Source organism: Anomaloglossus baeobatrachus, chromosome 1 (assembly GCF_048569485.1).
Source record: "Anomaloglossus baeobatrachus isolate aAnoBae1 chromosome 1, aAnoBae1.hap1, whole genome shotgun sequence".
Lineage (NCBI taxonomy): Eukaryota > Metazoa > Chordata > Amphibia > Anura > Aromobatidae > Anomaloglossus > Anomaloglossus baeobatrachus.
In genome coordinates, this window is record NC_134353.1 from 857252078 (window position 1) to 857267634 (window position 15557).

The following is a 15557-nucleotide window of genomic DNA, read 5'->3' on the forward strand; positions in this document are numbered from 1 at the left end:
AAAAGTTTTTCAGCGGCTTCCGAGTGGTAGCTGAAGATGAAGATCTGGTCACTTCTTTTAGCCATTTCACAGGTTTCAAAGCCTGAATTATATTAATAGACGCTCAGTTTCCATCTGCTGTTTTCTTTTATTTTGAAGCAGGGAGACTGCAGCTTTTACTGAAAAGTGTGAGATCTCAGCAGAAAGGAGGGATATTGAGGGGCTGTGAATCAGACTAGGTGGCCCGAGATTAAGTTTAGCTCATGAATATACAGGACGTCTATTTCTAGCTGGACTCATAAAATGTTAATTTTTGGGGGAAAACTTCAGAAAAGATAATACCGCCATTCTGATCTGAATTTTAACTAACTTCATCAGATTTAGGCTAGTTTCACACTTGCGTTGAACGGTATCCGTTGCATTGCATTGTGTGACGGATGCAACGGATGTGTTGCATATAGTGGCACAATGAATGCAACGGATGCTGCAAAACAACAGAATCCGTTTTGATTTTTTTTTTTTTTTTTTTACAGTTTACCGGCGGCAGACTATTGTGAATGATCAGCTGATCGCTCACAGCAGCCGGTCGCCGGGTGATCAGCTGATCGCTCACAGCAGCCGGTCGCCGGGTGATCAGCTGATCGCTCACAGCAGCCGGTCGCTGAGTGATCAGCTGATCGCTCCCCGTAGACGGCCGCCGGGTGATCAGCTGATCGCTCACAGCAGCCGGTCGCCGGGTGATCAGCTGTTCGCTCCCCATAGCCGGCCGCCGGGTGATCAGCTGATCGCTCCCAGTAGCCGGCCGCTGGGTGATCAGCTGATCGCTCCCAGTAGCCGGCCGCCGGGTGATCAGCTGATCGCTCGGCCACCGAGAATGTGTGCGGGGGGCGGAGTGAGGAGTGGGTGGAGCCGAGCGGGGCCATGGCGCTGAAGACAGGTGAGTGTGTGTGTGTGTGTATGTATGTACATACATGCGGAGTGGAGTGCGGGAGGGTGGCGGAGCCATGCGGGGAAGTGTCGTGCTCCCTGGACATGTAGCGAGGGTAAATATCGGCAAAGCACTTTCCTTGGTTACCCAATATTTACCTTGGTTACGGGTGCAGGGAGCCAGAGAGGGCATGCGCAGTGAAATCCAACGGATTGCGCTGCTCAGAAAAACGTTACATGCTGCGTTCCTCCCGCTGGGTGCAGCATCAAAATAACGACGCTGCGTCGTCCAGCGGATGCAACGCTGACACTTGCGTTACAGTGCGTCATCCATACAAGTCTATGGAGAATAGCGCAGTGCGTTAACGGACTGCACTACTCTCCATAGTGACGGACTCCGCTGAACGCAAGTGTGAAAGTACCCTGAGAAATGTATTTAATGTATGCAGTTTATGAAAACTACAAATTATTAGGCAAGTTGTATTTTACAGGATTTTTTTATTATTGATCAACATTTGTTCTCAATCAACCCAAAAGACTCATAGCTATCAAAGCTTAATATGTTTGGAAGTTGGAGTAGGTTTTTTTTTAGATTTGGCTATTTTAGGAGGATATGTGTTTGTGCAGGTAACTATTACTGTGCAGAATTATTAAGCAACTTAATAAAAAACAAATATATTCCCATCTCACTTGTTTATTTTCACCAGGGAAACCAATATAACTGCACAAAATTTAGAAATAAACATTTCTGACATGCAAATACAAACCCCCAAAAAATTAGTGACCAATATGGCCACCTTTCTTTATGATGACACTCAGCAACCTACCTTCCATAGATTCTGTCACTTGCTTGATCTGTTTACGATCAACATTGCGTGCAGCAGCACCACAGCCTCCCAGACACTGTTCCAAGAGGTGTACTGTTTTCCCTCCCTGTAGATCTCCCATTTTCTGAGGGACCACAGGTTCTCTATGGGGTTTAGATCAGGTGAACAAGGGGGCCATGTCATTATATTTTCATCTTTTAGACCTTTACTGGCCAGCCACACTGTGGAGTAGTTGGATGCATGTGATGGAGCATCCCTCCTGCGTCCTGCATGAAAATCATGTTTTTCTTGAACGATACCGACTTCTTCCTGTACCACTGCTTGAAGAAGTTGTCTTCCAGAAACTGGCAGTAGGTCTGGGAGTTGAGCTTCACTTCATCCTCAACCCGAAAAGGTCCCACAAGTTCATCTTTGATGATACCAGCCCATACCAGTACCCCACCTCCACCTTGCTGCCGTCTGAGTCGGAGTGGAGCTCTCTGCCCTTTACTGATAAAGCCTCTGGCCCATCCATCTGGCCCATCAAGAGTCACTCTCATTTCATCAGTCCATAAAACCTTTGAAAAATCAGTCTTAAGATATTTCTTGGCCCAGTCTTAACGTTTTCTCTTATGTTTCTTGTTCAAAGGTGATCGTTTTTCAACCTTCCTTACCTTGGCCATGTCCCTGAGTATGGCACACCTGGTGCTTTTTGATACTCCAGTAACGTTGCAGCTCTGAAATATGGCCAAACTGGTGGCAAATTGCATCTTGGCAGCTTCACGCTTGATTTTCCTCAATTCATGGGCAGTCATTTTGCGCCTTTTTTGCCCAACACACTTCTTGAAACCCTGTTGGCTATTTGCCGTGAAACGCTTGATTGTTCGGTGATCACGCTTCAAAAGTTTGGCAATTTCAAGACTGCTGTATTCCTCTGCAAGACATCTCACAATTTTGGACTTTTCAGAGCCCGTTAAATCTCTCTTCGGACCCATTTTGCCAAAGGAAAGGAAGTTGCCTAATAATTAAGCACACCTTATATAGGGTGTTGATGTCATTACAGCACACCCCTCCTCATTACAGAGATGCACATCATCTGATTTACTTAATTAGTAGTTGGCTCTCAAGCCTATACAGCTTGGAGTAGGACAACATGTATAAAAAGTATCATGTGATCAAAATACTCATTTGCCTAATAATTCTGCACACAGTGTAGTAACAGACCCTTTTATATTCTAGTAATTTCTAATCAAATTACAGTATATATCAGATATACTGTATATATTCAGTTCATGCTGATGTATTTTCCTGTCTTCATTAAAGGAATGGCAGGGAATTTATTATGCAAGACGGAAATCAGGAGACACCATCCAGCAACATGTGAAAGTCACTCCAGTTATTGGTCAAGGGGGGTGAGTCCATATATTTTTGTAGTTCCTTAAAAAGTGTAACTTATTATGGTGACAAAACTTACATTTAAAATGTAATGCCAAAATGTTTGGCTTTTTTTAAAAGTCACTTGTTAGAAATGTCCAGCTAGCAAACTATGTGCACAGCTCATACTGCACAGCATAGTCTCTCAAGTTCCCACACACTGCACTGTGCTCAATCCCTAGCAGAGTGAGACATCCCGGAGAGCACATGCCATCGACTTTAGTCAAAGCTAGCCAAGTGCATGTAATTAAGCCCTGCAGTGCTAGGACATAACCCAGTCCTACATGGCTTTGCTTCAATAGATATCATTTTGTACTTTGTTATCACATGTTTATAATTTGATAAGGAATTGTCCAGGATGGATAATTATTGCTTCTTTGTGTTTCTAGGAAAATTAGACATTTTGTGTCTATAAAGAAGCAATGCAGTTCTTCTGACAACAATAAACAGGTATACGTGCCTAAGTATTTCTCTACATAAAACGTAAAAGTATTTTTTAGAGCAGAAAATTAACATTGAGCCTCAGTCACAGGCCCGTTTCACACGTCAGTGAAAAACACTGACGTTCTTCACTGACGTGTAAAACACGCACATGTCCCTCCGTGTTCCGTGATTCACGGCACACGTGGGTTGTCCATGTGCAATCCGTGATTGCATATGGACATTACTCACCTGCCTTCGCTCCTGCTGTCCATGGTGCTGAAGTCTCCAGCTCTGCAGCGTCCGCCCACCCCTCTCTGCAGCTACTTCCTGGTCGGCTGTTTCTGCTCTCATGAATATTCATGAGCCAGGCAGGAGCTGCCGAGAGCAGAGGCTGCACAGTGAATCGCAGGCAAGGTAAGTTGAAAATATTTAATATTAAATATGTCCGTGATTTTCTGGTAAGTGTTTCACTGATCACACACGGATCACACCATTATAATGGGTCTGCGTATGTCAGTCATTATGGTACGTATATAAAAAAAAGCACAAACGTACCAGAATCACTGACGTGTGAAAGGGGCCACATAGACAGAGACAACATGTATTGATTGGTACTAAGCCTCCATTCACATTGAGTATGTATGGGTTTTTTTTCAGTCATTTATGTTTAATGTACATATTCTATACGTTTCACAGATATAACATGCACCCACTATAGTCTGTTTTGTTCTCATCCATATTTTTTGGTCAATGAATTGTCCGTAAAAAGAAAGACACAGATCAAACTCGCCTTTTCATGAGTCTATGAAAAAATGGATAGTACTTGGATACCATCTGTGTTTCATCCTTGTGCTGTCAATGGTTTAATGGTTGGGTTAAGCTAGGATTTTTTTTTAATACAAGAAAATAGATGCTGTATTGATGGTAAACACAGACACATAGACCGACAATTAATGAGAATTAGACCCAAATCACTGATGAAAATCAGTCTATTGTTTTTCTCATACACAAAATAAAACAGATATCTGAATGAGGACTAAAGGCCTCGTTACACGCTACGATTTATCTGACGATCTCATTAGCGATGTGACACGCCCAGATCGTAGTTACGATTTGCCGAGATCGCACATAGGTCGTTTATTAGCGGGCACACATAACGATCTCACAAGCGACGCAAAATCGTTCAGCGATATATTGTTTGACCAAGGCAGTCGTGTGGATGTTGTTCGTCATTTGCAGGGTGTCAAACGTACCAATATGTCTGCTGCGTTCCAAACGATGAACAGTATTTTGAAACTGAACGACGTGTCAACGATCAACGATTTTCAACCTATTTGCGATCGTTCGGAGTAGCACGTAGGTGTCACACGCAACAACGTCGCTAACGATGCCGGATGTGCGTCACGGAATCCGTGACCCCGACGACATATCGTCAGATAAATCGTAGCGTGTAACGCCACCTTAAGTCTGTTGTGTATCAATACACTGTTCACAAAGAGGTTTTTAACAAGGTGTTTTTTTGTCAGAAAAATCTGATATAATGGATATAATGTAACCCCTCTTCACCCAATCATGGACTTGTATCTACTGTACATTTATGTCATATCCTGTGGATATAACATAAATATACTGGCTAGGAATATCCCTTTAAGTTCCTCAAACTCTAGTAAGCTACTTTGGCCAACAATGGTAGCTTTACTATAAGGTTACTTTCACATTGCGTTTTTCCCTACGTTCTCTGGTCCCGTTGCGGCATCCGTCCGAACCTCCCTCCGCCCCCTCCAAAACATGTTTTGGATGCATGCACCAACGTGGCCATTGACTATAATGGAGCAGACTCCGTTATCGTGTGCTCTGCCTTGCACCATTTTTGCACATATACCGTATTTTACGCTTTATAAGACGCACTTTTGTTCCCCCAAATTTTGGGGGAAAGTAGGGGGTGCGTCTTATAAACCGAATATATGGGGGTGTGTATATATATTTATATACACTGCAGGGTCCGCTCTGGAGCACTGCTGGGGTCAGGGAATGCTGGGAGCGGAAGCGTTAGATCTCCTGCTCCCGCTCATATAATATGCACAGCCGCTGTCCATCAGCAGCGTGGTGCTGAAACTGCATCACGCTGAGGGGCTGGGGCAGCGGGGCATATTATATGTGCCTGTGCTCCCTTTGATCGCACATGATCCCCCCTGTGTTAAATATGGCCCCCGTGCTGCTGCCCATAGTAAAATAAAAAAGCTTTACTTACCTCCAGCGCTGATCTCCGGTCTCCTGCTGCTGTCTGTGATAAGGCACGCAGAGATGATATCACTCTGCCGTGCCGATCACATGACCGGCAGCAAGAACCAGGAAGTGCAGGAAGCCGGAGCTCAACTGTGAGGTGGGAGACACGAGGAGGGACAGCGCTAAGAAGGTAAAGAAAGAGTGTTTTATTTTATTATGGGCAGCAGCCTGGGGGCATATCAAACACAGGGGAGATGTCCCATCTCTAGGGGCCATGGGCAGCTGTATGGGGGCCATATCATACACAGGGGAGATGTGCAATCTATAGGGGCCATGGGCAGCACAGGGGGACGTGTCCCAGCACAAGGGGGATATATTCATTATAAGGGGGCCATATCCATATTAAGGGGGGCTAATTTTAGGATGGGGGGCTATAAGGGACATATATCCTATATGATTTGTTAGACGGACACTGGCATTATAAGATGGACCCCATTTAACATTAAAAAAAAAATCTCTTTTCCTTCACCAAATTTGGGGGTGCGTCTTATAATCAGGTGCGTCTTATAAAGCGAAAAATACAGTACGTTTTCTGTAGGCGGACACCCGAACGTAGTTTTCAGACAGATGCTTTGACGGGACCACCGAACATAGGGAAAAACGCAATGTGAAAGGGGCCTAAGGCCGAGTTCACAGTTCCTGTAATCATCCGTTAGAACAGATCCTGCAGAGATCCGTTGGGAAAAAAGTTCTGTAAATAAAACTTTTTGTCCATTTTTAAGTAAGTGATGTCTGCCGGATCCATTTTTTTAACACTAAAGTCTATGGAGAACAGATCCATTTACGGATTGCTATTTAGTCATCCATTTCTAACGGATCCATTTTTTTCTTACAGGATCCGTTACAAATGGAAGATAAATAGCAATCCATTAACTGATCCGTTCTCTATACACTCCAATGTTAAAAAAACCCCCCGATCCAGCAGAAATTATTTTGCCAGTGGATCTCTGCAGGATCTGGTCTGATTACAGGACATGTGAACTTAAGGTACCGTCACACTAAGCAACATTGCTAGCAACATCGCTGCTGAGGCACGACTTTTGTGACGTAACAGTGATGTTGTTAGCGATGTTGTTGTGTGTGACATCCAGCAACAACCTGGCCCCTGCTGTGAGGCCGCTGGTTGTTGCTGAATGTCCTGGACCATTTTTTAGTTGTTGCTCTCCCGCTGTGAAGCGCACATCGCTGTGTGTGACAGCGACAGAGTAACAACTGAATGTGCAGTGAGCAGGAGCCGGCTTCTGCAGACGCTGGTAACCAATGTAAATATCGGGTAACCAAGAAGCCCTTTCCTTGGTTACCCGATATTTACCTTCGTTACCAGCGTCCACCGCTTTCACGCTGTCAGTGCCGGCTCCCTGCTCCTTGCACACATAGCCAGATTACACATCGGGTAATTAACCCGATGTGTACTCTGGCTAGGAGTGCAGGGAGCCAGCGCTAAGCGGTGTGCGCTGGTAACCAAGGTAAATATCGGGTTGGTTACCCGATATTTACCTTAGTTACCAAGCGCAGCATCGCTTCCACGCGTCGCTGCTGGCTGGGGGCTGGTCACTGGTTGCTGGTGAGATCTGCCTGTGTGACAGCTCACCAGCAACCCGTGTAGCGACGCTCCAGCGATCCCTGCCAGGTCAGGTTGCTGGTGGGATCGCTGGACCGTCGCTTAGTGTGACGGTACCTTTAGCCTTAGCCAGTGTTGATAGCTACATTGTTCCAAACAGTGGTGTCATAGCGTCCATTTATAGCTAAAGTCTTGACCCTCAGCCTCAATTTATTTTTACATTTCCATGAGGAATAGCACAGATGCTCTAGAACTGATTTGGTGTGCGGAATGCAAACATTTGGTTAAACATTGCCTTTTACTAATTCAGCTCTATTGTCTTCTGCAGATATACAAGATAAGTCGGGATGACAAGTTCTCAGGGGACACCGCACTTACAGGTGATCTACCAGGAATTTTTATCAATTCTGTCCTATAATGTCTCAAGATGCTGGAGAATCTTCACCTCTTAACTAGTGATGGGTGAACCTGAACTGTAAAGTTTGGAGTCCGTACCGAACACATAGTATTCATGCACATAGTCCCGAACACGAGTTTTCCTGGGAAACCCGTGTTACAGTTCGGGTCCAGGGGCTGTAAAAAAAAAAGCACATTATTAAAAAACATTATGATAACACTTACCGGTCCCGCGACACGTCCTGCAGGCTCTGTCTCCCGGCTGCTTCTGCTTCCGGGTCTGATCATTAACTTCCGGCGGTATTAACTGTACTGCTCGTCACTCGGCAGTCTTCAGCTTCTTTCGGCCGTGTTTGTGGTCATGCCAGACTTTGACTGTCACTGTCAGGCCATGAGCGCACGTTGCGTTTATTCTTGCGTTTTGATTGCGTTTTAAATTGCACTGTGTCATTGACAAAATGCATGCGTTTTGCTTCTTCAGTAAAGTCTTTGTTAAATCAGAAATTTCCATGCGCACATTGCTTTTTTTAGGCAGCGTTTTGTTTGACAAATATTTGTAAAAAAAAAAATGTCACTTCATTGCGTTTTGGTTGCATTTTCCACCCATTGAAATTAATGAGGTGTGTCAAAACACAACCAAAATGTTTAGCTGTGCGTTTGCACTTCATTTTGGTTGCATTTTGGATCCGTTCTTGTCAACAAAAACACAGGGGTCTCGTTCTCTCTCTCTCTGTCGGTATCGTTCTCTCTTTCTGTCGGTCTTGGTCTCGCTCTCTCTTTGTCACTCTCTCTTTCGGTCTCTCCCTCTGTCTCCTTTATACTCACCGATCACCGGCACGGCGCTGCTTTCATACTGCTCCTCCCGCGGCCTCTCCTGCTTCTAAGGGTGCTGCCGCTCATTAGGCTCATCTCATATTCACTGCTTACCCCGCCCACCGGTGCCTATGATTGGTTGCAGTCAGATACGCCCCCATGCTGAGTGACAGCTGTCAGGCGAAACCAATCACAGCCACCGGTGGGCGGGTCTATATCGTGCAATACAATAAATAAATAATTAAAATCATGGCATGCAGTCCCCCCAAATTTTGATACACAGCCAAGATAAAGCCACAAGGCTGAGGGCTAGTATTCTCAGACTGTGGAGACCCTCGTTATTGGGAGCCCCCCAGCCTAAAAATATCAGTCAGCAGACGCCCGGAATTGCTGCATCCATTAGGTGCAACAGTCCTCGGGACTTTACCCAGCTCATCCCGAATGCCCTGGTGCGGTGGAAATAGGGGTAATAAGGAATTAATGGCAGCCCATAGCTGCCACTAAGTCCTAGCTTAGTGATGGCAGGCGTCAATGAGACACGCCCCATCACTAAACTGTAAGTGAAAGTGAATAAACACGAACACCCTCTTTCACCACTTTATTAACCCCAACACAACCCTCCAGGTCTGACGTAATCCACACGAGGTCCCACGACGCTCACAGCACTGCTACACGTACAGTGAGCGGCCATAGAGCACGACCACTGGCTGTGAGCTCCACGCAGCAACTGGAGTGAGTCGTGCTATCAGCGGTGACGTCACTCAGGTTATCTGCAGCCACAGCTGGAGTTCTCCACCTATGACAGCAAATCACCCGAGTGACTGAAGTGAGCCACGAGATCAGCGTTGCCTTTACTCTGGTGATTTGCGGTCACAGCTGGAGTCCATCACCTGTGACCGCAAATCAGGCCGCGACACAGAGACAGAGCCGCGCAATGACAATGAACTTGGGTGAACCTCTGACCTGACAGCGGCGGGCCCCGACTACTTCCTGTGTCTCGGCACTTACGTCAGAGGTTCACCAGAGTTCATTCTCATTGTGCAGCTCTGTCTCTGTCTGCTGTCAGTGGGCAGTCATGCTCTATGTTGCTGCTGTGACAAAACAGGAAATCTAGTAAAGCTGAATGGCCGTGGGTCCGCACTGTCAAAAATGCATCCAAAACTTATGCAAAACGCATGCGTTTTGGATGCATTTTTTTTTTCAAACGCAGTGTTTACAGTTGTCAAAGTCTGCCAGAGGGTGCATTTTTTTGTCAAATCAAGAACGCAGCATGCAGACATACCCTCAGTGTCAACCTACATCTTGCTCTGTAGAGATGCTTGCCTGTACAGAGCGATGAAGCAGAGCTGACATTGCTCTCCCTGATGGCGGAGGCACGCTGGGTAATAAAGGGGTTACGGCTAGCTTTGTATTATCAGCTGGAACTAAGCCCGAAATTCATGGTGTGACGCCAAACATGGCCTGACATGGCCACTATGAATTTCTAGTAAACAGTAAAAAAAACACAACACATAAAAAAATGTTTTTATTAGACATAAAACAAAAAAAATTTAGAGACTCCATCTTTATAATAAAAAAAATCTTAGTCCGATGTAGTCCACATTCAGAGCAATGTCAGCTCTGCTTCATCGCTTTGTACAGACAAGCATCTATACAGAGAGAGAATCAGGCTGAGGGTACGGTTCTATTTGCGTATGACTCCTGCAAATCTCACATTGGTATCACCCAGCACAACCTTACGCTGTCTGGACACGAGCGTGTAGCTGCATGGAAATACATGCAGCCAATCCACTACTGTCAGGAGAGTGTGCAGTTATGTTGGATGAGGCAATGCAAGACTCGCGTGAGTCATACGCAAGTGGAATCATATGACTAGCGCGAGTCTCGCATTACATCATCCGGCTTGGACGCACACTCTCCTGACAGGAGGGGGTCGGCTGCATGTATTTCTGTGCAGCTGCATACTCTGTGTCTGGAGAGCGGCAGGCCGTGCCGGGTGATACTGATGTGAGACTCGCAGGAGTCATACAAAAGTGGAACCATACTGTCAGCCTGCTTCTCGCTCTCTGTACAGAGCGTTGAAGCAGAGCTGACATTGCTCTCCCTGTGGACTATGTTGGACTAAAAGGTGCTTTACACGCTGCGACATCGCTTGCGATTGCTAGCGATGTCGAGCGCGATAGCACCTGCCCCCGTTGTTCCAGCGATATGTGGTGATCGCTGCCGTAGCGAACATTATCGCTACGGCAGCGTCACATGCACATAACTTGTTAGCGATGTCGCTGTGACCGCCGAACAATCCCTCCCTCAAGGGGGAGGTGCGTTCGGCGTCATGGCGACGTCACTGCGGCGCCACTAAGCGGCCGGCCAATAGAAGCGGAGGGGTGGAGATGAGCGGGACATAACATCCCGCCCACCTCCTTCCTTCCGCATTGCCGGTGGAGGCAGGAAAGGAGATGATCGTCGCTTCTGCGGTGTCAGACACAGCAATGTGTGATGCTGCAGGAACGACGAACAACATTGCTATGTACGAGAAAACAATTTTTGGTGTTTGGACGACCTCTCCAAAACCAACGATTTTTGTCTCTTTTGTGATCGTTTAATGTCACTCGTACGTATTACACGCTGTGATGCCGCTAATGACGCTGGATGTGCGCCACAAACACCGTGACCCCGACGATAAATCGTTAGCGATATCGAAGTGTGTAAAGCTCCCTTAAGAATTGTTTTATAATAAAGATGGCATTTCTAATTTTGTTTTGTTTTTTTTCTTCTAATGAAAAAAAAGTTTGTTGTGTTTTTTTTACTGTTTACTAGAAATTCATGATGGCCATGTCTAATTTGGCATGACACCATGATTTTCATTCTTAGTACCAGCTGAGAATACAAAGCTGGTATTAACCCCTTTATTATTCAGTGTGCCACCGCTATCAGAGCCGCTGGATGAGCCAGATAAAGCGCCAGAAAATAGTGCTTTTATAAATGTGCCATTTTCTGGGATGGCTGGCGGCTGCAATTCGCAGCAGGGGAAAGGCCCAGACAGCTTGGGCCACCCTGCGCTGAAGATTCCAGACCCCCGCTGCCTGGTCTTACATGGCTGGCCATCAAAATATGGTTGGAGCCCACGCAATTTTTTTTATAAATAATTAAAAAAACATTGTGCTTGACTGAATTTTGATTGCCAGCCAAGGTAAACGAAGGCAGCGGGGAGGGGGGAGGCTGTAGTCGTCCGCTTTATCTGCGCTGAGAATCAAAATACAGGGAAACCCGTTATTTTTTTTTAATTATTTAACTGAATAATTAAAAAAAAAAAATGTGTGGGCTCCCGCCGTATTTTGATCCCTAGTCAGGTAAAACCAGGCAGCTGGGGGCTGGGATTCTCAGCATGGTAAGCGCCAAGCGTTCTGGGCTCCCGACGCTAAAAACCGCATCTGCCCCTGGAAATGGTTTCTTAGTCCCATTTCCAGGCTCTTTACTCAGCTCGTCCAGCGGCCGTGAAGGTGGTGGCACGCTGGGTAATAAAGGGGTTAATACCAGCTTTGTTTTCTCAGCTGGTACGGTGCCCGAAATTCATTGTGTCATGCCAAATTAGACATGGTCACCATGAATTTCTAGTAAACAGTAAAAAGAAAAACACAACACATAGAATTTTTTTTTTATTAGAAATAAAACAAAAAAAAATAAAGACTCCATCTTTATTATAGAAAAATCCTTTGCCCGACGTAGTCCACAGGTACAGCAATGTCAGCTCTGCATCATCGCTCTGTACAAACAAGCGTTTCTACAGAGCGAGAAGCAGGCTGACAGTGACAGTCAAAGTTCAATCGAGGCCATGGCTAAGCCATGGACTCGGGTGAACCCTGACATGACCGTGAACATGGCCGAAAAAAGCTGAAAACTGCCGAGTGACGAACAGTGCAGTGAATACCAAAGGAAGTTAATAATCGGACCCGGAACCAGAAGCGGCCGGGAGACAGCCCCTGAGCGGGTCTGCAGGACGCGTCGCGGGATTGGTAAGTATAATGACAATGTTTATTATTAACTATATTCTTTATTTTACTGCTCACCCCCCCCGCCCCTTGCCATAACTGTAAAGTCCAAGCTCGAGGTTTGCGCTATCTCCGTTGCCGAACTCGAACTTTAAAAAAAGTTCGGACCAGGCTCCCGATCCCACACATGGGGGGGGGGGGGTTCGCCCATCACTACTCTTAACTTCTAGTTTAGAATCTTATCATTAGAGATAATTGCTGTCCGGGCTAATGATGTCTAGTAATATAGTATACGACTATATCTGTATGGTATCGCAATAATCAAAGGTAGTGACTTTCTATTAACATGGTCTGAATATTGTCTTGCAGAGTCCCATTCCCATTCCTTCAGGCATAAGAATAGAAGGAAAGAGTCAATAGACGTAAGGTCAATCACGTCACGAAGCAGTGATGGTAAGGAAATGAAAATTGAATTAGTGCACTAAGATTATACTAGGACACTCAATGAGACGTCTTATTGTACAGCCAGATTTCTACTTATCACGATCTCCATCTATAACAAATCCAGCAATGCTTTATTACATTGACCAATGTGAATATTATCGAGAAAAGGTACTAGTATAATCTTTTGTTCCCCATGCAGCATTGTCGGCAGCATAGATATCGTTGGCAGCACATCCCCTGTTTACACTGAGCGATAACATACCGTATTTGTCGCTTTATAAGACGCACCGGATTATAAGACGCACCCCAAATTTAGACATAAAAAAGGTAAAAAAATAAAAATGGGGTCCATCTTATACTCCGGTGTTCTCTTACCGGAGGGGGGCAGCAGTGGTGGTGAAGCGGGATCACAGGAGACAGAGGTTGTGCTGTCCATGGTGGCAAGAGCTGTGGGGTCCGTTGTGGCAGGAGCCGCGGGGTCCGTGGTGGCAGGAGCCGCGGGGTCCGTGGTGGCGGCAGCAGCGGCGGCGGGTGAGTCGTGCAGCAGGCCGGTACGGTGAGTGTCCCAGTGTCCACGGTCCCGGTTCAAATGATGCTGCCTGGAGCAGCACACACGCAGATGGAGCTCTCATCCAAGGGCTCCATCTGCGCACATGCCCACTCCCGGCGCCATCATTTGAAACTGGGACCGCGGACAAACTGAGTAACCTGCTGCACAGCTGCCCGCACGCACAGAGTGGCAGCCTGCAGGTGGCCCGCATACCCTGCGTGCAAGCGGCCGGGTACCTGTGCTTGTGTGCGGATGGCAGCCTGGTGCCTGTGCCTGCTTGCGGGCGGCAGCCGGGTGCCTGTGTGCGGGAGGCAGCTGGGTGCCTGTGTGAAGGCGGCAGCTGGGTGCCTGTCGGTGCCGACTGCCTCCCGCACACAGGCACCCGGCCGCCGCCCGCACGCAAGCACAGGTACCCGGCCACTTGCACGCAGCCACAGGCACCCGATCGCCCGATCACCGCACAGACAGGACCTCCAGGTAAAGCTATATATGGATTTTAAGACGCACCCCTCATTTTCCTCCCACATTTTTGGGAGGAAAAGTGCGTCTTATAATCCGAAAAATACGGTACATTTTTTAAGCTTAATAAAAGATGTGATCAGCCAATGAATGAGCAAACAGAAAAGGAGTGCGACTCAGCGCTGAAGGGTTTACAAAAGCCAGTGATCGTGAATGAACACTCTTGAGGAACACCCTAATTATTAGCCCTGTGGGCGTACTACCATGCTAAGAGGGCGGACTAGTTGGGTGATATAACGTCCTTGCAACTAGTCCCTATGCTCATTAACATATGAAAAAGATCTTTAGAAGTACTTTTTCTATAGATCTCTTTATCTATGCTAGTGTATACAGGGACAGTTAGGCAGGGATTAGCAATATGCACCCAGAACTGCTCGTGGTTCTGGGTGCATATTGCACTTGACAGGTTCCCTTTAAATTGGAACCTGTCAGGAGTTTTTCCCAATATAAGCCAAAAACCACTACCTTTATCTGCTTTATTACTGTAGTCCATCAACCTTTATCTTAAGCCCTGAACTTCTCCTGCATAAGCTCAAAAATACCTTATATACTTTCTTAGCACTTCCTCTATCCCAGCAGCTGCCATCCTCCTGGCTTGATTGATGTAGCTGATGCTTCCTACATTATCCACAGATCGCCATGCAATTAATGCATAGACATGCTTAGGTGCCCTATGCTCCGTCCTACTATAGGCTGGGCATAGTCCTATAATGCACCAAAGGCTGTTACCTATCAACCCAGAAGGGAAGTTGGTGGTGGCGCATGCATAGTACAGGGCTGTGCATTGGCCATAGTGGGGCAAAGCAAAGTTTGCCTGCGCAGGCCTGTGCTTCAACTATACAGGATTTGCGGGATGTGTGGATGATGAAGGATGTGTGATCCACATCAATCAAGCAAGGAGGACGGCAGCTGTAGCGATTGAGGAGGCGCTGAGGAAAGAAAAAATATTCCAGTTAGACCAGACCGCGCTGTTTGTCAGAAGGAAATTATGTATTTGTTTCATATGCAAATCAGTATTTTGATCACATGATAATTTTTCTACATGTTGTCCTACTCCAAGCTGTATAGACTTGAGAGCCAACTACCAATTAAGTAAATCAGGTGATGTGCATCTCTGTAATGAGGAGGCGTGTGGTGTAATGACATCAACACCCTATATAAGGTGTGCTTAATTATTAGGCAACTTCCTTTCCTTTAGCAAAATGGGTCAGAAGAGAGATTTGACGGGCTCTGAAAAGGCCAAAATTGTGAGATGTCTTGCAGAGGGATGCAGCAGTCTTGAAATTGCCAAACTTTTGAAGCGTGATCACCGAACAATCAAGCGTTACATGGCAAATAGCCAACAGGGTCGCAAGAAGCGTGTTGGGCTAAAAAAGGCGCAAAATAACTGCCCATGAATTAAGGAAAATCAAGTTTGAAGCTACCAAGAT

The 15557-nt window shown here is 46.2% G+C and overlaps 1 protein-coding gene across 8 annotated transcripts in view; it reads left to right on the forward strand.

Annotated features, from left to right (window-relative positions):
• Positions 1 to 15557, forward strand: part of PDE8B (phosphodiesterase 8B) — a 336550-nt gene that overhangs the window by 256813 nt on the left and 64180 nt on the right. For all 8 annotated transcript variants that reach the window (XM_075325611.1, XM_075325559.1, XM_075325577.1 and 5 more), the window contains 4 exons: positions 3036 to 3124; positions 3536 to 3596; positions 7745 to 7796; positions 12984 to 13067. In XM_075325611.1, the coding sequence (XP_075181726.1) occupies positions 3036 to 3124; positions 3536 to 3596; positions 7745 to 7796; positions 12984 to 13067 (286 nt within the window). The remainder of the gene's footprint in view (positions 1 to 3035; positions 3125 to 3535; positions 3597 to 7744; positions 7797 to 12983; positions 13068 to 15557) is intronic.